We start from the raw sequence: 24,996 nt of genomic DNA on the forward strand, positions 1-24,996 counted from the left end.
TCAGACCACGTTAGTCTTTTTGTGGGTCGGTTGTGCACATTTCAAATTGTTATATTCCAGCATTTTTAAAGAAGATAAGTTGACAAAATCATGAATTATAATATATCCTCAGGACTTGGCTGAGCTTTACATGCAAGTCTGCATTAAGGATGGATAAAGCACTTGCTAGCAACTACCCAGGTGCCAGTGTCAAGGCCATGTACTTATGAGTGATCCTGAGTCATATACAGTAAGTCACATGTCACTTGTGGCTGAAAGGGCATAAATGGGAGGCAATCAGTGGCGGCTCTTACCATTATGGAGGAGGGGGGCTGCCGCAATGCAGGTCCCCCCCTCCGCTGCCGATGCCATCCCCGGCCACTGCAGCCGTCCCCGGTACGGGGCCAGCACATGCGCAGTAACTACATACTGCGCATGCGCTGGCCCAAGCCTCTGGGGGCTGCCTTTGCACATGCGCAGTATGGTCCACAGTACTGCGCATGCGCAGAACCCGTTTTGGGGGCTGCCGCGCATTTGCGCAGAGAGAGTTATCCCGGAGGGAGGGAACACCTCACGATTGGATGCCTTGAGTGACTGGCAGGTCAGACTTCCAATAGGAAGTCACTGCCAGTCACAGTGAAGCTAGAGCAGTCTCACAGACTGCATCTGGCTTCACTTTAGGCAGAGACAGTGGCGGATTTTACCTGGGGGGGGGGGGGGGCTGCAGCCCTACAGCCCATAGGTAAAAACTGCCACTGGTGGCAATGGGTCAGTCTTATGTAGGCTAAGTGTTGTGAGTGTATAGGCGGAATAGTTTGATATTCACAGTTAAGCATATAGAGAGATCTGTCTGATCTCATATAGGTCTTTGGCATCAAGTATTTGTCTGTGAAAATAATGATAGCTACAAAAGGAAAGGTGCAGTGTGACCCGAATACAGGCAAAGATTCCGATTTACTTATGCAGTACAGACGCATCTGGGGCCAACTCGTGTGCAACTTACAGATGGAGCGGGTCTCATCCTTTCTACCTATGGCGAATGTACCGCCAGCTGGCCATGGTGGGCCACGGCGCCCGCCATCGCAATACACTTTCGCCACTCACTCACCACACTTTCTATTCTCAACTCCACGCCGACGTGGATAGTGGGGGTATGAAAAGGTCGGAGGACGCGTACCGCTGTGCTCGCCACGCTTCGGGTTCACGTTTATAGTGGGGGGGTGGCGTGGGGTGCATTTAACATTGTAAGAACCCATTACGGTGCTTAAAAGCACCCTTTAGGGTGCTTATACAATCTTTCATCGTATAGGGGCCAAAAATCGCATCGCATGCCACTGGGTGCATGGCATGCGATGCGACTAAAACATTGCGCGATGGAAATCGGGGGCGCCGTTACAATACACAAGTACCGAGAGATATAAGATACCTATACACCTACTTTGTTAATGCAAATATGTAATCAGGCAAATACAGGGCCGGCGCCACCACTAGGCAAATCTAGGCATTTGCCTAGGGCGCCGGCCACTGGAGGGCGGTATTTCGCCCCCCCCCCCCCCCCCTTGTACCTGTCCTGCGGCGTATATGTGCATAAAAGCCAGCGGCGGCGGCAGCGTCCCTGCAGTCAATAAGAAATAACAAGCGCTATCCGCCGGGCTTTGCGGAAGCGCTTCTGTTTTGGAAACACTGGCCGCACGCTGATTGGCTGAGATTCAGCCAATCAGCGTGCGCCGTGCGGCCAGTGTTTCCAAAACAGAAGCGCTTCCGCAGAGCCCGGCAGATAGTGCTCGTTATTTCTTATTGACTGCAGGGACCCCCGCTGCCGCCAGCTTTACAGCGCCGCAGGACAGGTACCCGGGCGGCAGACACCGGGGCTCCCCCACCCCGACTTGCCTGGGGCGCTCTGGTGCCTTGCACCGGCCCTGGGCAAATATCAAGCAATGCATAAGAGGTTGAGGGGTGGATTTATCATGCTGCGCTGAGGGGTCTGGGGCACTGTGATATGGTCACACAGCAATGTTGTCAAAGGGTCAGGAGGAAGTGAAGGTGAAGAGAAAGAAAACGCGTGGACTGTACAGTAAGGATGTTATTGGGTAGGAAATGTGATCAAACAGACGTTCACTGTGGAACGTTTGTCAGTGTTTAACTAAATGTTAAAGCCTTCTTTTCATTTAACCTTGGAATATACTGTATGTCACAATGGTCTATCCAAAGACTGAAGGTGCCCATACAGAATAAAAAAATTCAAAAGATAGGCTGGCCTCTGATTGTCTGAAAGTGCTCTCTCAGCCAATCAGCAGCGAGGCTGCAATTGACTGAGAGAGAGATCTCTCTCAGTCAATCAGCTCCAGCTACAAATCCATGTAAAACTCCCCATCGAATGATATTTCCAGTGTGCAGTCTGTGCATAACCCAGACCCTTCCACAAGTGTGGAATAGAAACAGGCTGATAGAGGCCAGAGTGGACGTTCCACACCCTCCCTGAAAACAGTATACAGAATTATACCTGTGGTTCCCACTGCGCCCAGAGCAGCTATAAAGAATCAAACCAAATGAGAAACCCCTCATAAACATAGAATATACACAATATGATAGAGAGACTGCTGTTTGCGCTTCACAAAAATAGTAAATATGAGTAAAGTACCTGGATTGACTATACAGATCAGCCTCCAAAAGACAATATCAACAGAGGAATTTCTTCTTTTCATATATAAAAAGAAAATACAGAAAACAAAAACAACATAGTGTAGCAGTTCTTAAGCCAAGTTTTGAGAATGTTCATATCAGGATTCTTCATCTTAATTAGGAGCGGTGATTCTTTACTGTTTATGGGGTCTCGGCTGGAAGAGACACATCGCGGGCGGACTGATTTGGAAAAGCACATCAGGGGCCAAATGTAATAGGGTGAGCGTTTCAGAGAGTGAGAGATTTTGGGAGAGTTTTCCCATGTTTTTTAAAGAAGCAATCAATTACATGGCAAAATCCACCTGGTTTTGCAGTGTAATTGAATGCTGCTTTTAAAAAAAAGGGGAAAACTCTCCCAAAATCTCTCACTTTCTGAAACTCTCAGCCTATTTTGAAATACATCATTGCTGCCCTAAACAATGCATTAGGCTAACTGTAAAATACAGATATGTTCCCCGTGGTGTGTCTGTACTGTTGGACCTTTATTATGCTAGCCTGTAGTACAGACCTACTACATAGTGAAAGTGCAGGCACATTTTCTTGTGTGCCTGTACCATTTGGAACACTGAAGGTATGAGGGGGGGGGGGGGGGGGGGGGGGTTGCTATGAAAATTATTTATTAATGCAAATATGTAATCAGGCAAATACAGGGCCGGCGCCACCACTAGGCAAATCTAGGCATTTGCCTAGGGCGCCGGCCACTGGAGGGCGGTATTTCGCCCCCCCCCCCCCCCCCCTTGTACCTGTCCTGCGGCGTATATGTGCATAAAAGCCAGCGGCGGCGGCAGCGTCCCTGCAGTCAATAAGAAATAACAAGCGCTATCCGCCGGGCTTTGCGGAAGCGCTTCTGTTTTGGAAACACTGGCCGCACGCTGATTGGCTGAGATTCAGCCAATCAGCGTGCGCCGTGCGGCCAGTGTTTCCAAAACAGAAGCGCTTCCGCAGAGCCCGGCAGATAGTGCTCGTTATTTCTTATTGACTGCAGGGACCCCCGCTGCCGCCAGCTTTACAGCGCCGCAGGACAGGTACCCGGGCGGCAGACACCGGGGCTCCCCCACCCCGACTTGCCTGGGGCGCTCTGGTGCCTTGCACCGGCCCTGGGCAAATATCAAGCAATGCATAAGAGGTTGAGGGGTGGATTTATCATGCTGCGCTGAGGGGTCTGGGGCACTGTGATATGGTCACACAGCAATGTTGTCAAAGGGTCAGGAGGAAGTGAAGGTGAAGAGAAAGAAAACGCGTGGACTGTACAGTAAGGATGTTATTGGGTAGGAAATGTGATCAAACAGACGTTCACTGTGGAACGTTTGTCAGTGTTTAACTAAATGTTAAAGCCTTCTTTTCATTTAACCTTGGAATATACTGTATGTCACAATGGTCTATCCAAAGACTGAAGGTGCCCATACAGAATAAAAAAATTCAAAAGATAGGCTGGCCTCTGATTGTCTGAAAGTGCTCTCTCAGCCAATCAGCAGCGAGGCTGCAATTGACTGAGAGAGAGATCTCTCTCAGTCAATCAGCTCCAGCTACAAATCCATGTAAAACTCCCCATCGAATGATATTTCCAGTGTGCAGTCTGTGCATAACCCAGACCCTTCCACAAGTGTGGAATAGAAACAGGCTGATAGAGGCCAGAGTGGACGTTCCACACCCTCCCTGAAAACAGTATACAGAATTATACCTGTGGTTCCCACTGCGCCCAGAGCAGCTATAAAGAATCAAACCAAATGAGAAACCCCTCATAAACATAGAATATACACAATATGATAGAGAGACTGCTGTTTGCGCTTCACAAAAATAGTAAATATGAGTAAAGTACCTGGATTGACTATACAGATCAGCCTCCAAAAGACAATATCAACAGAGGAATTTCTTCTTTTCATATATAAAAAGAAAATACAGAAAACAAAAACAACATAGTGTAGCAGTTCTTAAGCCAAGTTTTGAGAATGTTCATATCAGGATTCTTCATCTTAATTAGGAGCGGTGATTCTTTACTGTTTATGGGGTCTCGGCTGGAAGAGACACATCGCGGGCGGACTGATTTGGAAAAGCACATCAGGGGCCAAATGTAATAGGGTGAGCGTTTCAGAGAGTGAGAGATTTTGGGAGAGTTTTCCCATGTTTTTTAAAGAAGCAATCAATTACATGGCAAAATCCACCTGGTTTTGCAGTGTAATTGAATGCTGCTTTTAAAAAAAAGGGGAAAACTCTCCCAAAATCTCTCACTTTCTGAAACTCTCAGCCTATTTTGAAATACATCATTGCTGCCCTAAACAATGCATTAGGCTAACTGTAAAATACAGATATGTTCCCCGTGGTGTGTCTGTACTGTTGGACCTTTATTATGCTAGCCTGTAGTACAGACCTACTACATAGTGAAAGTGCAGGCACATTTTCTTGTGTGCCTGTACCATTTGGAACACTGAAGGTATGAGGGGGGGGGGGGGGGGGGGGTTGCTATGAAAATTATGTAATTGCATCCAAATAAGTCAATATACAAGTACCTGAGGCATATCTGAATAGTCTTTAAGTTGAACATATGACAATATAACCTATAATAACTTCTTCTGTTATGCTGTGTACACACAGGGGCGATAGGAACTGAAATCGCTGGGAATATGGTCGCTGAGTGACCATATTGCCAGTGATTGGAGTGTGCACCAGCGATAAATCGCCGGGTGCACGCTCCCGTTTTCAGCCCCTGAATGGTCGCTGGTCGGAGGAGCATACTCCTCCGACCAGCGACATCCCCTGCCTCTTCACCCAGCAGTGTTTAAATTTTCATCTGCGACCATCTCTGGTCGCAGATGAAAACGGGGCAATATGATTGCTGAGCAATATATTGCTAGCAATATATTGCCAGCGATCATATTGCCCGTGTGTACGCACCTTAAGATTTTGGTCTGCTACTTGAATTCCTTGACCCCCGTGTCGGTTTCAAGTGTAATATATTTTGACCAACGCTGTTTAACCCTTGCATGTCACTGGCTTCTTATTCAAAATGATGGAATCTGGGACCCATGCCCATTTTATTGCCCTATTTCTGACAAAATCCTTGTTGGTCGATAGCAGGTGGGTCATATGTAATTGACCCCTCTGTTTGGGCTTCAAGATTCATACTGTTTGACCAACGCTGTTTAACCCTTGCAGGACACCAGCTACTTATTCAAAATAATGAAATCTGGGACCTATGCCCCTTTGCCAGCCTATTTCATGACTAAAATCGCATTGGCACAGGTAAAATACAATTGAGATTTGTGTCATTGTTAATGATCCTATATTAACATTTTCTGAATAAGAAGCTGGATCACGAATAAGTAGTGAATTAGAAGCTGGAGCTCGAATAAAAAGCTGGCCGAATAAGAAGCCAACTTCTGCCTCATTATAGGGCAGGGGTTCCCAAACTGTGTGCCGTGGCACCCTGGGGTGCCTTGGAGGACTTGCAGGGGTGCCCTGGGTTGGTGGTCCAGGATCAATTCAAGTTATTTATGTCCAACATAATAGTCAAATTGTGCACAAACAGAAGTGAATCCTGTCCATTACCACATAACTGACCCTAAGGATGAGATGTAAACACAATATATTTAACTTAATATTTGTTTTTAACTTTCTCAATGAGAAACCTGTAGCCTAGGGGTGCCGCAAACTAATTCTGATGCTTCCGGGTGCCATGATTCCAAAAAGTTTGGGAACCTCTGTTATAGGGAGTACTACGTACAGGAGCCTGAAGCAGAAAGTGCAGCTAGGAACACACAGAGCTACAGGAAACAGCAGCCAGCGTCTCACAGACTGACCCATGTGCTCCCTACTACATGCCTAGCAGCTTCTTGCCGTGTGCACTACCACTACTCCATTGATACGCGGTGTCAGCTACAAACAGCCTCAGCCAAACAGAACTAGAAATTATTGCATGACTCGTCTCAGAGCAGCAGGCCAGCAGCACTCGGTGAGTCGGTGACACTTTGTTTATATGATATGAGAGCGGTCACATGGTGTGTCTGATGATCACGTGATCGGACGACTCATGATGACGTCATGAGGTAAATTAGCGAAGGGGAGTTGACCGGTTCCGTACGTGATGACCAATCAGAAGGCGGCGCTTTTTATGAACTGAAGAGTTTATGGTGAGAGTCGCTGAGACGCCTCCGCCAACAACATCACTGCCAGTCCTGGGCCGGGATCCGTCCGGCGTCCCATATAGCAGCAGCCGGTGCTCTGTGTGTAGGGTCGGAGACAGTTGGTTCAGGTACGTGTGGAGTATATTCATTGTTGTGTAATGCAGCGCTGTGTATGTGATCCAACGTCTCCTAGACATCTGTGGTTGCAGCGCTCCAGTAACTGTTAAATAGTGCACATCGCCTGTGAGTGTGATCTTAGCGCCGTATGTAATATATATTTCCTGGGTACTAGCATTCCATGCTTTCTACAATGGTCGTCAGAACTATCGTGTGTCAGCCAATATTCCTGTGTAATGTCAGTGTATGTATACGTGTGCACAATTAGAGTGAGAGATCCTGCTGCACTATACAGTATAGTGTTTTTACCCATAGTGTGTGAGCCCATGTGTTATATTTTCATATTGCATAGTTCATGGTATTTCTAGCTAGGTAAGAGCTATCCATGCATAGGCAGCAATATGTCACTGGTACCAACCTTCGGCAGTTAGGTGATGTATGGATAAGACATGCAAGGCAGCATGGTTGGTGTAATGGTTAGCATTACTGCCTCACAGCAATGAGGTCATGGATGCAATTCCCACTATGGCCCTAACTGTGTGGCGTTTTGTACATTCTCCCCGTGTTTGCGTGGGTTTCCTCCGGGTACTCCAGTTTCCTCCCACATTCTAAAAATATACTGATAAGTTAATTGGCTCCCAACAAAAATTAACCCTAGAATGTCTTTGTGTACATGTGGTAGGTAATATAGATTGTAAGCTACACTGGGGCATGAACTGAGGTACTTGTTTATATCACGGCGCCCATCACATCGCTTACCACTAATTAAGGTATGTGATGGGACCCGATTTCAGGGTTTTCAAGGGCTGACTGTATAATTTTAATATCGCATCGCATGCCATTATAATGGCATGCGATGCGACTCGATCATAGCCGATTTTACATTGTACAGCCACCCTGATGGCTGATACCTATGTTAAATGCACCCCCAGACACAATTTTTAATTGTACAGCCACCCTGATGGGTCATTACTATGGTCAATGCCCCCCCCCCCCATTGTTAACGCCACCCCACTATCAACGCCAACCCGAAGCGTGGTGAGCGGCGGCGGTATGTGTCCTCCGACCTTTTCATACCCCCACTATCCTCGTCGGCGTGGAGTAGATTTTATATAGTGTGGCGAGCCACCGAGCCCGAAGCGTGGCGAGCGCAGCGAGCCCCGCGGAATACATGTGAAGTAATCCGCGGGGCTCGCTGCGCTCGCAACACTATATAAAATCAACTCCACGCCGACGTGAATAGTGGGGGTATGAAAAGGTCGGAGGACGCGTACCGCCGCCCCTCGCGGGCTCGCTGTGCTCGCCACGCTTCGGGTTGGCGTTGATAGTGGGGGTGGCGTTAAAAATGGGCGTGCATTTAATATGGTAATCACCCATCAGGGTGGCTGTACAATTGAAAATGAGGTCGCATCTTCGTTGGAAATAGGGGGTGCCGTGATAATACACAAGTACTAAAACTGATGTGAATGTTCAAATGTTCTCTGTAAATTGCTGCAGAAAATGTAATATATTTATGGAATAAATAATTGTTTGTTTTCTTATTTTAAGTAGTGTTATAGAGCTTTTTGTTTCTTCTGTAGACGGAGGATTTGGAGACTGCTGCAGAATATACAAGTGAAGTGGCCAGGTGTCTCTCCTGGGAATGCAGTCCGACAGCCAAGCCTCCATCGGGGTGTCGCATAAACCCTTGGATTGTCATAAGAACAGTTGGGTGAAAGGGAAAGAAAATTGTCTGACTCAGCAGGGCAAGCAGAAAATGACGGTGCAAAAGATTGTACTGAAGGACTCACAGAAAAGCAAACTTCCGATTCTCTCAAAAACCCGGGAGCCCCCAGACTTCCAAAAGATGCATCAGGCCTGGCAAAACCATTTCCAGAAGGTATGTTAGAGGGCCTCAATCATTTATTTGGGTTCCAGATGGCTGACGGGTAATGTCTAGTCAGACAGTCAATAGATTGACACCAGAAGTTAGACATGCATTAGTTAGACATTGACAAAAGTTAGACATGCCAAGACACACAATATCCAGATGACTTTTTTTTTTTTTAAACAAAGTTATTTGTATTTTACCATCCCAGTGGGCATAAGGGGAGAGCACTCAGACCTTGTGCCTGAAGCATGGCGACTGGATGTGGTACACTTCTATGGTGTCCATGTATACCTATTGATTTTCCATGTCAACAATTAACTTGTGTCATTATTTTTGTCACTGTCAGACTAATGCATGTCTAACTTTTGGTGTCGCCTATTGACAGTTTGACTAGACATTGTCTGTGAGCTATAACACACCCATTTATTTGTCTTGCCTATTATACCAATGGAATTTAGTGTTCATTCTAGCACCCGCCATCTTTAAAAACCCATGCAGTTCCTCTTCCCTGCCTGGGGTGTCGCTGTCTGCTGTGGTGTTTCTAGCACAGGTCTGGTTTGCATATCAGTGCTGATATACAGACCACACTGTGCTAGAAGCACTACAGCATGCAGCGACGCCCCAGGCAGGGAACAGGAACTGCATTGGTTTTCAAAGATAGCGGGTGCTAGAATGAATTCTAGAATTCAGAAGAAGACCCTCCAGCACATTTACAGCTTCCCAGTGGTTACAGTCTCCTAATTATTGACTCAGACTTTCGAATGTTTACTACTCCTCTCTGTAGATATTAAAGCCCGTTATATCCATTTCGATAATTAAAATAGATATATGTGTAAAGTTCAATACAATCAGCTATGACCTGTTCTTTGCATACATGTGATATATGGTGAGGTTACAAATGATTTGGTGGGACATTACAGGTTCTATGAATGTCCTTCTTCATGATTGTGTTTCAGTGTGAGAGCAGTGTCCTCACACTGGGCATAATTCAGACCTTATCACATGGAACATATGTTCTCAAAATGGGCAAAACCATGTGCACTGCAGGTGGGGCAGATGTAACCAGTGCAGGGAGAGAGTACATTTGTGTGAGGTGTGTTCAAACTGATATCTGTATTGCATTGTAAAAATAAAGCAGTCAGTATTTACTGTGCACCGAAATAAAATAAAGGTGCCCACACACTAGAACGATTTTTGGGCTGATTTCCGATAAATCGGCCAATATATCGTCCGATGTTTTCCGAAAATCGGCCGATTTCGGTCCGATGCGCGCTCCCGTGGATCTTTAGCTGAATCTTCTGATCTTACGTGCTGCACAAAAGATCAGAAGATTTAACAAAAGATCCATAGGAACGCACACGTGATCTTAAGAAAAATCTTTGTTAAAGATGTGCGCTTGCCTGAAATCTTTTGTCCAGATCGGACAAAAGATTTGAAGGCTAATTTATGCGCACATCTTATGATCGCAGATCTTTCTAGTGTGTGGGCACCTTTACAAGCGCAGATCTTTCTAGTGTGTGGGCACCTTAACTCGCCCAAATATAAATGTGCCCACACACTAGAAAGATTTGTGATTTTAACATGTGTGCATAAACTAGGCTTGAAATCTTTTGTCTGTCCTGGACAAAAGATTTCAGGCAAGCGCACATCTTTACCAAAGATTTCTCTTCAGATCCCGTGTGCGTTCCTATGGATCTTTTGTTAAATCTTCTGATCTTTCATGCAGCATGGATCAGAAGATTCAGCAAAGGATTTGCGGGAGCGCGCATCCGACCGTTATCGGACGATTTTTGATTATCAGTAAACGTCGGCCGATATATTAGTGGATTTATCGGAAATCGGCAAAAAAAAAACTTTTACTAAATCTTCGAAGCTTAAGGTGCCCACACACTAGAACGATTTTTGGGCCGATTGGCCGATTTTCGATAAATATATATTTATCGGCCGATATTTACCGATAATCGGTCGAAAATCGGCCGGTGCTCGCTCCCGTGGATCTTTTGCTATCTTCTGATCTTACGTGCTGCACAAAAGATCAGAAGATTTAACAAAAGATCCATAGGAACACACATGGGATTTTAAGAAAAATCTTTGGTAAAGATGTGCGCTTGCCTGAAATCTTTTGTCCAGGACGGACAAAAGATTTGAAGGCTAATTTATGTGCACATCTTAAGATCGCAGATCTTTCTAGTGTGTGGGCATCTTAACTCTGAACATGTTACATCTGCCCCACCTGCAGTGCCTTGCGACCAGGTGTAAATTAGGCCCACTGTGCGCATACTAGGTGAGTCACTTATAGCCTTGTGGTGTGCCTCCAAGCTGACTGGCTAGTCATACCTCCTCCCACACTACTTTCACTAGAGCTGTACATTGTATTCCTATATACTGTAGAATTAGTTCCCTTAGCTTCTTATTTTTCTCAAGGCTAGTTTATAGTAAATTTATGATTGTGTCAAAGAAATGAAATCCTCCAAACCTGTTCTTGGTATACAGTCTTTTAACGAATCTATTTTCACAGGGTAAAGCGGTGAGTAAAAAGTCTTGCACCCGTCCACAACCCTTTAACTTCTCACAGAAGGGAGAACGATCTAAGGTACCAGCGTCCACGGATGCAGGACTTTCAGTGGATCCTCCAGCGAGTCAAAGAGTTCGGGCACCATTAGCTGAAGTTGTTTTTGGTGTCAAAAATCTGAATTGCAAGGATGCTGCTGTACAGGGTATAAACATTTGTATATATTCTTATTCCTTTATTCCATTTTTTTAGGGACGTGTGGTGAGGTAAATGGCTGTGGAGTCCCTGGCAAGTACCAGAGCCAGATTTTCACACAATTTGAGCCCTGGGGTACATGCCGGCATTATACACATGTGCAGCAGTATATACTGCTGGAGTCAATGAGTTTTGATAAGAGATGTGCAGAAAAGGTAGCAAGAGTTTTGACTATAAAAAATAAGAAAAATAAAAATGTGAATTAAATTTTTATATATATATATATTTACATTCTTTATAAATTCAAAACTCCAGCATATACGATAGTATGACAGGAAAGGCTGTGCCTCACCTCACTGCACGCCACCTATTTTTTGGGGATGAGGGGTAGTGGATCAACGGGCTGTGTTACATGTGCTGTATGGCTTTTTGTTCTCCCGTGTTCTAAATTCACAGTATGAAGTGAATACCCCAACCTTCTGGTTTAAAATAAAGGTGCCCATACACTGGTGTGATTTGGCCTGTTTACACCTGATTCTGATGGATCTGGGTGGAAAGAGGTCAAATCGCAGGTGTTACATCCGATCCGGAGCATGGACGTGCTGCACATCGCAGGTACTTCTAGCATGTAAAAATGATGTAAGCACTCCTAGGGAAGTTAAAGGGAAATTGGTCTGACTTGTGCCTCAGACAAGTCGGACCAGTGTATGGGCACCTTAAAGATTGACGTTGATGATCACACCAACTAATGATTGACCTATTGACACTCAAATCAAGAACCTGCATATCACCAATAAGTTTTCCTTTGATCTATGACTAATTTGGGTTTTACAATTTCTGATCATAATACAGTCCAAAATGTTTGGGACCAGGAGCATTTCGGATGGGTCATTATTCCGGATTTTAGAATCCTTCTCCCCTTCCCCACGGCGTTCAAGTTTTAGGGCATTCCAGGTCCCAATGATATACATTTTTTGGGTGCGCAATGCATCATTGGGTCTGGGAATGCCTCTGAAGACTGACGCCGGGGACCAGGTCAGTATGAAAAACAAAAAATCTAGGTGAAGTATTAAAAAACCAGCAAAATATATACCTAATATGTTTTCTGAATACCCAGATAAGGGTACCCTACCTGTATATAGTTGTACTAAGAATATTATATTGTGCAATTTTCTATTGGCCTCCGTCACAACTTTTTATATATTCATTATCTCCAGGCCAAAACAGTCGTATCCTAAATATCATAGCATTGTTCAAACAGAAATTGTCTTTTTAAAAATGCTTTGCTTTAAGATGTGCTTATTAGCAATAGATTAAGGTGGTACAATAATTGGCATATTCCTGGCTTTTCAGGTACCTCTGAAGTGGAATTTAAAGCCGACCCAACAGCTTTGTTGAGCATCCTCTCTAATGTGGGGGTACCCACTGCTGCTACTGGTAAACTTAGCTTGGCACAGAGGGTGCCCATGAGAGTATCATCGACTGCTCAACAGTTCAACAGCAGCAGAAACATGGTGAGAGGAGAGGGAGGGGATTGGGATATTCTTAAACATGCTCTTGCTTTACTTGTAATTCGTATACCAACCCCTTTCTTTTAAATGCAGAAATACTTTGTGTACCAGTCATCACCAATTCTCTTAGTAAATGTTGGCACACCCTGCACCTAATCTGGGAGGTCTTGTGTATGTGTGTGTGAATTTTTTTGGTACTCTTTACCTAGAACGGCGCCCACGATTTTGATCTTAGGCATCGCAAGGCAGAAAATCGCATGCGATGCGATTACCGCGATTTTACATAGGAAACAATGTTAAATGGCCCACAGACCCCAAATAGCCACCCTGAAGTGTGAAATGGCCCCCCCAATTGTTAACACCACCCCACGATCAACGTCAACCCGAAGCGAGGGGCGGTGGTACGCGTCCTCCGACCTTTTTCATACCCCCACTATCCACGTCAACGTGGAGTTGAGAATAGAAAGTGTGGCGAGCCACCGAGCCCGAAGCGCGGCGAGCGGACGCGGATACCTTCACAGGTATCCGCGTCCCCTCGCGGGCTTCACAGGTATCCACGGGGCTCGCTGCGCTCGCCACGCTTTCTATTCTCAACTCCACGCCGACATGGATAGTGGGGGTATGAAAAGGTCGGAGGACGCGTACCGCCGCCCCTCGCGGGCTCGCTGCGCTCGCCACGCTTCTGGTTGACGTTGATCGTGGGGTGGCGTTAACAATTGGGGGGGCCATTTCACACTTCAGGGTGGCTATTTGGGGTCTGTGGGCCATTTAACATTGTTCCCTATGTAAAATCGGGTCAATTGGGCCATTTAACATTGTAAATAAGCGGTAATCGCGTCGGTCGCATCGCATGCGATTTTTTTTTTGTCCGCATGCGATGCGACCGACGCGATTTACATTTTAACATGCATTTCTATGTAAAATCGCGGGTATCGCATGCCATTATAATGGCATGCGATGGGCGCCGTTCTAGGTAAAGAGTACCATTTTTTTTTTTTTTTTTTTTTATGAAAACGTTAGATGTGATGTATCATTACAGCTTCTGTAGTCATACATCATGTATAACAGTTTACCCTTCTAAATTAAAATATGCCCTCATCGCAGGATACTAGAATGAACACTATGGGCCTAATCAAAGTACAAATTTGTTCTCAAAGATAGTTGGGTGGGTTATATTGTTACTGTACAGGGTCAATTCTGGCTGCATCTTACACTGCAAATTAGATTTCAGTTTGAAAATGCGTACTTACCGTATTTCTCGGACCATAAGACGCACCTAGTTTTTAGAGGAGGAAAACAGGAAAAAAAAAATTCTGAACCCAAATAGTGTAATATAATGTTTGACATGGATTTTTCTGGGACAGTGTGTGACAGAGGCAGCCACCCAAGCACAGCCATAATCACAGTACAGAGCAGCTTTTTAAGGCAGATGAGAAGCTTTTTACCTCACAACATACAGTATAAGGAACTAAAAAAAAAAAAAAAAAAAAAATAATCCCATTCATTATAAATTGAAGCAGCAGAAATATTGTTCATCATGGCTCTTCACTTACTACCACTAATATACTGATACTGTATGCTAGTATATCGGTACCTTATTATGGTAAATATTTAACAGCAAACCTTGGCTTTTGCTGAAATTGCACACATCAGAGCCAGCCTATAAACCTAAACACACACACATACACGTTCCCTGCGTCCAGCCTGTCAGATAATGCTGCCCAAAGCACTCTAAGGAAGGAGAAGGTGAGGGGGGCAGCGGGGGGAGTCGCATCACACACACTCACACGTACTGTAGACACAGGTTCCCAGCGTCCAGCCTTTTAGATAACGCTGCCCGGAGCACTCTGAGGAAGGAGGAGGTGAGGGGGGGAGTGGGGGGGAGTCACATGATGCGGACACTCTGCTGCCGCGCTCTCAGATGCCGTGCTCTGAGATGACGGCGAAGCAGCAGCAGCCAGGACCGCTAGCCGTCGGCACTGCCCGCACTGAGAGATACCAGTAACTGCTGGCTCTCCCACCCAGTGCGGTGGGAGCGCTGTGCTCTCCCTCCCAGCGCAGTGGGAGAGCTTCATAAGGTTTTTCCTGGTCTTGCTCTATGCAGCAAATGTATTATTCGCACCATAAGATGCATTTACTTTTCCCCCAGATTTTTGGGGAGAAAAAGTGCGTCTTATGGTCCGAAAAATATTATCTAAAGTATTTTATAACCCTTAAATAGAATGGCGAATGTTGAAATAATTGCACACCAACACAGACTGTAAAATGAATGACAATCCTTTACTTCAAAGGTAGCTAAATCACTTGTATTGCAAATGCAGACTAACAAAGCAACTAAGTTGATTGGCTAATAATAATTCTAAATCAAAATGGAAACCTAACAGGGACCATAATTAAACAGACACCGTATCCGTATACTACCCAGCACATTCTCCACGTATTTCTCTTCCTGCCTTTTTATTCCCTTTAATTGCTCATGAGTATTGAGTCTTATTGGCCAGCTTTGCCTTTAGTAGTAATGTTGTCATTCTTTCACTCATCCTCCTGTTCCCAGGTTGCCTCTATAGCCTTTGGATCTACGCATGCGTACCCCTGTTATCTTATTTGCTCTTGTCAACAAGATGTTCAGACTGGCTGTCTGCTCTGGTCACTGTACCTTCAAGATCACATTCCTAATGTTATAAAACTAAATACAACTTGTATAGAACACTCAGCTTTTATAGTGATATTTCAATCCTTCCTTCATTTGTAATTGGTCATGGTGAAACAAAATGGATGCCGCAACACCTACTGATCAGGGCAAATGGTAGGCCTTACAGGCACCCTTAGCAAGGGGCCTGTAAAACAAGAAATGTCTTCTGCAGTATTTGGACATTAAGGAAACAAATAGAATATATACATATATATTTTTTTTTTTTATTGATCAGTTGCTGCATAAATATGTATGTTGTCATATTTCTGTTTTTATAAAGTTTCAACACGCCTCACCCATATCTCACTCTCTCTATATATGTTACATCTGCCCCACCTGCAGTGCACATGGTTTTGTCTATTTTGAGAACAAATTTGTCCTGCAATCAAGTCTGAATCAGGCCCCAGATATAGACTAGTAAATCTTACACTTAGCACAGTACTCTTAACACCTCTCTACTAGAGAATTACAAACTCTCTACTAGAGAATTACAAAACTAACGGGGGTATTCAATGTAGGGTCACGACTGTTGGGCTGGCCCGACAGCCGTGACCCGGTCCCGTTCTTGGTCTGCTCGACTGAGATTTTGCAGGTGGAATTCAATGTCCCGCCTGCCAAGCGGCGAAAGGGGGCGTGGCCGCAAGAAGTGTCCAGGAATTGGCACGCTGCGGCCGGGAGCTCTTCAATTCCCGGATGTTCTCAGCAGAATGTGCCACTGCTTGTGAAGACGGGCTCGTTCTGCCGAGATCCCTGTTCAATGCTGTCGAGGAAGACTGCATTGAATAGGGCCCCGCTGCCATTTTCCCCTTCGGGAATGGCGGCGGGACATTGAATATCCCCTTTAATGTTTTAAATTGAAGGTTATACGATCTTACACTACAACTTGACGTATTTCTATTTGATTTTTCTTTGAAGTTTGTCAGAAGCTCAATGTACTCTATGCGAAGCGGCCAAACAACATACTCCAATTTAGACAGGATGTCCTATTTCTCCAAGAATTGTACAAAAGGTATGTTGAACATACGAGTTAAGTATGCAGCACAAGTTTGCTAGTGTCTTCGATTTTTCAAACCACCAGTTCTTGGCCAGTTTAAGGGGTATATTCAATCACTGGCGAGCATCTCCTGTCGGGGGAGACTGCAGCCAGGCCCTATTCAATGCTGTCTTCCTCGACAGCATTGAGCAGGGGATCTTGCAGAACGAGCCCGACTGACTTCACAAGCAGTCGGGCTCGTTCTGCGGGGAATTGCTGAGCTCACGGCTGCAGCTCGACTATTCTCGGCCACTTCTCGCGGCCATGCCCCCTTTTTGCCCCGCGGCAGGCGGGACATTGATTCCCACCTGCTTGTTCTCAGTCGAGCTGTCAAGCCAGCTCGACAGCCGTAACCCCCAGATTGAATACTCTAACTCTGAAATGTCAAACTGCAAAAAATATTAACTGCAAGACCAGATGTGCCTTACTTTTAAATATTATGGGGGATGTTCTCTAAACTAAAAAATGTGGTAAAAACCTTTTACCACCTGTGTTCGGGCAGCAGCGCCGAGGAAGGGGGGAGCCGCTGGGACCCGCTGTCTCCGGATAGGACAGATCTTAATGCAAGAGCTGTCCTTTGCTATTATTAGCGCATATGTTACAGCATATCCAATAATTATGTATGCGAAGGGGGGAGGCGCTGGCCTGCAAATGTAAGAACAGCCTGCCATATAACGGTGTTGAATTCAGGTTGGGATCTAACACTAATGTGTTGCTAAAACCTAGTAATTTTGGCATTCTTTTGCAGTCCCAATATTTTTGCAATTCAAACAGTCTGGTTTAAATTATGTGTGTGTAATATATAAAAAAAATGTTCTTAAAAAATGGTCTACATTGAATGTTGAACGATGTTAATGTTACTATTTTAAAGTGTCTCCCCATTGGATCTGCTACTAGGGCTGTTGAGTCTGACTAGACGTTGGACTTGATTGAGGACATTACATAGAAACGTAGAATTTTATGGTAGATAAGAACCGCTTGGCCCATCTAGTCTGCCCCCTATTTATCCTTAGGTACTCTCAATCTGTTTGATCCCTAGTTCTTTTGTAAGAATATGCCATTCCCAACCATGTTTAAATTGTTCTACTGATCATGCCTCAAACACCTTGTCCACTACCCATTCTGTGAAGTAGTTTTTCCTTAAATTTCACTGAACCGAACTCCCTTCAGTCACAGTGCATGTCCTTAAAATCTAATACTTCTCTTCCTTTTGAAGAATGTCATCCTTCTGGGCCTCCCTTACTATATGTAAAAGAATATGCTTTCCAGCCGGTGATGTGGGTACAACGTTTTGTGGGCACATTGCTGGGTGGGATCTGGCTTGTGGTGTAGTATTTCCCTGTGTTTGGTGATCCCCCTGCAGCCTGCTGTCACGTGTTGTAGTTTTGAAAAATCCACACAAAACTACAACCCATGCTGAATTAGGCCCAGCGTTTGTGGTTTCAGTAAAATTCTGTGTAACATGTAGAGTTCTTGGCTTAGATATTGAATACCATAGCTTCCATATTCTCTTAAGGATGGTGCATGGGAAATTTTTATTTTTTACATTCATATTTGAAGCCTGCACAGATTATATTCCTTACCGGAGGAAACCCACGCAAGCACAGGGACAATATACAATCTCTGCACAGTTAAGGACCCCATACACTATGCGATTTGGGCACTGTTTCACCGGATTCGGATGCAACGGCACAAATCGCACATGTAAACATCCCCTCCGACCCGATGCGCGGTCCCGTGCGGTACTATAATATGCCAGCTGTATGCTATACATTGGGAGGGGCTACTCCCTATACTGTGACTTAAACACTATTTGTACAATACCTCTGCAATTGAAAAAATACATAGAAACATAATTGCAATTAAATGTTGTCCTACATTTAGTTTCTGTGGGTTCATGTAGGCATATTAAATATCTTTAAAAATGGGAGAGTTAGGAGTAGAAAAGTCTAGATCCGCAACTGCCTAGGAGACTCATTTGTTGTCTTAAACATTTTCTTCTCCAGTTAATGATGAGAAACCTCTGTGCAGACCAAATTACATTTTTAAAAGCCACATCCCTGTTGTCTGTTCCAAAAGACCAGAGGTTAGTAGTAATTTGCTTTTTTCCGCAGTTCAAAACTGTACCATGGTAACACTTATAGATATGAAATCAAAATGATTTTGTTTTGATTTATATAATGTATTTTTTTTTTTTTTTTTGCTTTTATTTGAATTTTTAACTTCATGTAGGAGAATCCATTACTACAACAGATGAACCCTCCTCCTCCTCCTCATGTGCTAGCCCCTAGTACAACCTCTCCACCAGTAGCTAAGCTGGAGGTCAATACAGAAAAGTCAAATACACTCCCTCTGGTTTCTGAGTGTGTCGCAGGTGCTGCACCATCAACAGTAAAGTATGTGGGTTAATGAGACTGTTTTGCTCTGCTTTAATTTTAAAAGATAAACCGTTACGTAACTGTTTTGCCTGTTTAAGTGATACCAAATGGGTGTGTCCGGTCTTGCACAAAGTAATATTTTTCTATAGGAATTATTAGCTACTATGAAGTCTAAATCCTGTTTCCTGTATAGGTGTGACAAGTCTCCCTTAAAAGAGAACTCTTCAACCGAGAATAATCTTGTGAGGAAGACTGATCACCAGCAGCGTTCAGGTAGAGCCTCTCTGCAGCTTGGTCTCTAGCATGTTGTAGGACTCTCATGGTGTCTTTCCCTCTGTAACTTGGGGCGGTCTCTAGCATGGTATAGGAATCTGATGGTGCCTTTAGCTCTGCGTATTGGTGAGGTCTCCAGAATGTTTTCTGTCCCTCATGGTATCTTATCCTTATTTCAGATGCGGGCTGTGAAGAATTTGTGGCAGATTTGCAGTCACTGACCAGTATCCTTACCAACACTGGAGTGGCCATCGGTAATTGTGGGAAACTAAGCTTGGCGCGGAGAGTACCTGTAAAGGGTGGCATGGTAAGTTTGAATTTCATCTCAATGAGGCGGGAGGAAAGCTTTATTAATATGCTGTCACATTGGGCCTTATTCAGATCTGATCGCAGTACAAATTTGTTCTCAAAATAGGCAAATCCATGTGCAGGTGGGGCAGATGTAACATGTGCAGAGAGAGAGAGTTAAATTTGGGTGGGGTGTGTTGAAACTGAAATCTATATTGCAGTGTAAAAATAATGCAGCCGGTATTTACCCTGCACAGAAGCAAAATAACTCACACAAATTAAATTCTCTCTATGCATGTTACATCTGCCCCACCTGCAGTGCAGCATGGTTTTACCCATTTTGAGAACAAATTTGTACTGCGATCAGATCTGAATACGGGCCTTTGTTCATTGATTTTACTACTATTTTTATTTTCATTTTCTCAGACCTGCTCTGCTACAAAACTGGCTACCACACCAACTCGCATGTCTAACATAGCGCTACCTCGTAAAGGTAGGTCCAGGTATCTACCTACAGAACTATTGCTAGACCTTCTGTTTGCCAATGCTGAAGTCTTCAAACCAGCTACTCCAAGGACAGGCATTACATGCTAATCCATGTCGGAACACTATTTGACCCCTTCATTTATACTTTTAATTGTGTTTTTTGTTAGGCGACTCCATAATTACATTTTTCAGTTTTTTTTTTTTTTTCTTAACCCTTTCCGTGCCAACATCTGTGAGATGCAGAAAATATCTGCTAAAAATTCCAACATCTGAGAGATGTTCAAAATATGAGTGTCAACATCTCTGAGATGGATAAAATATCTGCTAAAAATGCCAGTGTCTCATTTGTTATATAAATTTAAATGAAAAAGTTTCCTATATAAAGGTAAACATTATATTATGATGAATAAAAATGTTTGCTTTTATTAAAATGTGAAAAAAGTGAGCCGAAAGCAAACGTAGTGGGGTTTATGTCTTCTAAACAACACAAGGAACACTTTATTTTTTTTATTTTTTTGTGTTTACCAATAATCCACTTTTTCCAAAGTTGTAAAGAAGGACTCTGGGGGTAATTCAATTCAGTGTGATGTTGAATACTGTCGGGCATGAGGTCTTGGAGCTGTTCATTTGCTCACATTCTGTCCAGCACTTAAGTCAGGACATTGTCATGGATTTAGTCGCGGTAAGCAATATATGTCCCCCGTGTGTATGCACCTTTACCCCACACCTGGCTAGTTTCGTTGGATTTCTGTTCACACATGAGGGGTGTGATCAGTAATCTTCTAGTTGTGTATTTACAGTGCTGGTAATTGAATAGTTCCAGAGAACTCGTACATGCTGTATTCATCATTGCAATGAATTTAATTCTCCCACGTGTAGCTTTTGACACAAAATGTAAATTTCAATTCAAATGTGTGTTTTTTTTACATGCTCTTGGTGTAAACCCTGACTCCAATTTTCAGTGCTGATGTTTACAAAAATGTTGTGATTTGTCACACTATGCGTGCGTAAGCATACGTTTCATGTGCCAAAGTCAATCACTGTTGTTGCAGTGAGGAATCGCTCTCACTTCATTTGCAGAAAGAAACTGTTTTGTGGAACATAACTGGGAGTAGTGGCAGAGGCAAACGTGATGCAACAGAATTTCAAGGCGTGTCTCCGCTTATATTTACAATTTCTCTTTCATCCATAAGGGATACTCTGGATTCACTTAATATGATGGCGTATAGATGGGGTCCAAAGGAGCCCGTGCACATAAAACTTCAAATGGTGTGCTGGCTCCTCACATCTATACCCCCTCCCACAGCTTTGTTTAGAAAAAATGTGCCCTCAGGAGAGGATGCACACTCTGGCGCTCCAGAGAATTTTCTTCATTGTTTAAAAGTTTAACATTTTGAAATAGGCACCTACTGTTTATATTGCTTTGGGACCTCCTTGATTTAGGCAGATCCACAGAACGTGTTCAGCATCTCCCCCCTCAGGACTATGGTTAAGCTGTTATCATCAAATGTAAAAGGTCTAAATTCTCCCCAGAAACGGAAACAGGCACTAAATTACTTCCACAAAAAAAGAGCGCAGGTGGTCGCTCTCCAGGAGACCCACTTCCAAGCGCAAAATCCCCCCCTATTCACCGATCATAGATACCCAGTATGTTATAGAGCCAACGGCCCAAACAAAAAAGCTGGTGTGGCTATCCTGATATCTAGAGATTGCCCGTTTGTTTTACTTTCCCAATGCGCCGACCCTGAGGGGAGATACCTGATCCTCACCGGTCACCTAGACGGAGTAGAGGTGACTATTGCATCCTGCTATGCCCCAAACACTAGGCAGTTGAAATTCCTTAGGAAATTTCTGACCGCACTGCAATCCCAGGTTAAAGGGGCCCTAATGATCTTAGGAGACTTTAATACGGTTCCTGACCCCTTCTTAGATAAGTCAAAACTCCCACGCACATTTAGACCCAACAGGAACAGAGACAACTTACCTAACCTCAGTAAAACCCTAGCAGAATTCGAACTTTATGATCTATGGAGGGTTAAACACCCCTCAATGAGGGACTATACCTTCTTTTCACACGTACATCAGTCTTATTCGCGTATAGATCTGGCTCTAGTGAGTAGATGGACCATTCCCTCGGTATCTAAGATAGACATCCTGCCGTCCACCTGGTCGGACCACTCCCCTTTGTTGATCAACTGGGAGGTATCTAAGCATAGAATCCCACCAGGCCCCTGGAGGCTGAGGCCATCCTTGCTAAACCAGCAGGAGGCCCTCCAGGCCCTACAGTCTTCGCTTGACACATATCTGGACACAAATAGTACTGATGACACATCGACCTTTGTTCACTGGTGTGCGTTAAAGGCGGTTATGCGCGGCACCTCGATCCAGATGGCCTCTAGACTTAAGAAAAAATATAAAAAAGATCTTCTAGAGGCGGAGCTTGAATTAGCAGGTTTAGAGAGTGCACATAAAGCGGACCCGTCCAACAGAGATAAGTACAAGCAATTATTAGCTGCCAGGGACAGGGTTAACTTACACACCTTAGCGGAAGTCCAGCGTAATATTAATAAACTGAACCAAAAGTTCTATACACTGGGCAATAGGGCAAACAAACTCCTAGCGCATAAACTAAGGGGACGCAGGGCTTCTACTCGCATCCAAGCCATATACACCTCTAATGGGACCAAGGTATCGGATCCCTCTGATATCGCTGAGACCTTTGCTAACTATTATGCCAATCTGTATAACCTAAAGCAGGATCCAGAAACACATCAGCCCTCCCTTTCGGAGATCAACCGGTTCCTCCAAGCTCAATCCCTGCCCTCCCTGGACTCCGATGAGTGTACCCGTCTGGATGCTCCTTGGAGTGTTGAGGAGGTTGAACTAGCCATAGACGCGCTGCCCTCGGACAAGGCCCCAGGGCCAGACGGATTCCCCACTAACTTTTACAAAACTTTTAAAACTAAACTAGCCCCTACCCTAGTCCCAGTGTTTAACGAGGCCTCCTCTGCCACCGCCTTCCCTAAAGAGATGCTAGAGGCTCGCATCGTAACAATTCCCAAACCAGGTAAAACACCCACTAACGTACAGAATTATCGCCCGAAAGCACTTCTCAATGTAGATGTCAAAATTTACGCAAAACTAATTAACAGAATCGCTCCCCTGCTACCCAAACTGGTCAACTCAGACCAAGTTGGATTTATAGTTGGCAGACAGGCACCTGACAATACGCGCAGAATTATTAATGTCATGGAGTACTGTCAGAGGCAGAAACGGCCCCTCCTAGTTCTATCGCTCGATGCCGAAAAGGCTTTTGATAGACTAAACTGGGATTACCTACGTGCCACCCTTCGGAAGTTTGGAATCGGGGGGAGAATGTTTCATTCCATCCTAGCCCTATACTCCCTCCCATCAGCAAGAGTATTAGCAAATGGCAGCTCCTCTTCGTCCTTTGATATAACTAACGGCACACGCCAGGGATGCCCACTCTCCCCGCTAATATTTGCCTTGGCGATTGAACCCCTGGCAGAAGCTATCCGCTCCCAGGCACTTATACAGGGACCTGTTATTGGGGGTATATCTTTGTCTGGAGGAGCCAACCTCTTCTTTATTCCATTTGCACAAAACACTAGAGGCCTACTCTAAGGTATCTTATTATAAGTTAAATACCACAAAAACAGAGGCCTTCCCAATGGACATATCGGAGGTAGTGCTTACACGCTTAAAAAATGACTATAGATATGCATGGAAGACCAAGTCCATCAAGTATCTGGGCATTAACCTAGCTAGAGAATGCGACATTCTGGAGATTAACTATCTCCCCCTCCTACAAGCTTTTGAAGCTCTGACCAAGGAGTGGATGATGCAAGAAACCTCCTGGGTGGGCCGCATTGCTGCAGTAAAGATGGTACTACTTCCCAAATTGCTCTATATTTTCCGTACCATCCCTCGTCCCTTCCCCACCTCCATATCTAATAAGTTCAACAAAACCTTATCCACCTACATATGGAAAGGTGCTAAACCTAAGATAGCAAAAACCACTCTCGCCCTTCCTAAGGATGTGGGGGGAGTTGGATGCCCAGATCTCGTCAGATACCACACCGCGTGTCTCCTAAGCCAGGCTAAGGAGTGGCTCCTCGAAACCCCAACTAAGCCCTGGGTGGTGATAGAGAAGGCCCTTGTGCACCCCCTCCTTCTCCCGGATTTGCTTAGACTCCCAGCTTTATCCCCCCTTCCTCCAATGATATTTCCAAAAGCAGCACGCACTACCATATCAGTTTGGCATAAACTGGCTGCCCAGGAGGGGGATATCGAACTTCCCTCCCCTCAACTCACACTGAAATCTATAGCTGCCCTAATTCCTGACCTATCAATCCAGTCTTGGGCCGGGTTGGGCTTAAACTCAGTCCAAGATCTCATAGCGGATGGAATCTTAATGTCATTCTCCCAACTGCAGCAGTCATACCTTGTCCCCAAGCAGGACTTTTACAAATTCCTACAGATTAGACACTGGCTTAATGTTAATCTACCTAAACCCTCTAATAGGAAGGGAATTCCAGGCCTTCTGAAGTCATTTTTTGAGTCTACTAATTCAAGAGGAGGTATCTCCAAATGGTATAATTATATGTCGGTCCCGAGCATAAATAAGAGGTTCCCCTCGCAGATTCAGTGGGAGAGAGACCTCCCAGACACATTTACGGAGGAGGTATGGAGGCGGATATTCCAGTCCTGCTTTAAAATTTCTAAATGTGTCAACCACGCAGAAATGTATTACAAGCTAATGCATAGGGCATACCTCACACCGGCCCGTTTACATAAATTCTGGCCCACCGTGTCCCCGTCATGCTGGAGGAATTGTG

The 24,996-nt window shown here is 44.6% G+C and overlaps 1 protein-coding gene across 1 annotated transcript in view; it reads left to right on the top strand.

Annotated features, from left to right (window-relative positions):
- Positions 1-6,714: 6,714 nt before the first annotated feature.
- Positions 6,715-24,996, top strand: part of TROAP (trophinin associated protein) — a 35,013-nt gene continuing 16,731 nt past the window's right edge. The window contains exons 1-10 of the mRNA XM_083169103.1: positions 6,715-6,910; positions 8,480-8,778; positions 11,288-11,486; positions 12,830-12,990; positions 16,595-16,688; positions 18,719-18,798; positions 18,945-19,108; positions 19,284-19,363; positions 19,543-19,670; positions 20,078-20,144. Coding sequence (XP_083025229.1) covers positions 8,542-8,778; positions 11,288-11,486; positions 12,830-12,990; positions 16,595-16,688; positions 18,719-18,798; positions 18,945-19,108; positions 19,284-19,363; positions 19,543-19,670; positions 20,078-20,144 — 1,210 coding nt within the window. The 5' untranslated portion in view covers positions 6,715-6,910; positions 8,480-8,541. The remainder of the gene's footprint in view (positions 6,911-8,479; positions 8,779-11,287; positions 11,487-12,829; positions 12,991-16,594; positions 16,689-18,718; positions 18,799-18,944; positions 19,109-19,283; positions 19,364-19,542; positions 19,671-20,077; positions 20,145-24,996) is intronic.

The sequence above is a fragment of the Crinia signifera genome, chromosome 2, assembly GCF_055691185.1.
Source record: "Crinia signifera chromosome 2, ASM5569118v1, whole genome shotgun sequence".
Lineage (NCBI taxonomy): Eukaryota > Metazoa > Chordata > Amphibia > Anura > Myobatrachidae > Crinia > Crinia signifera.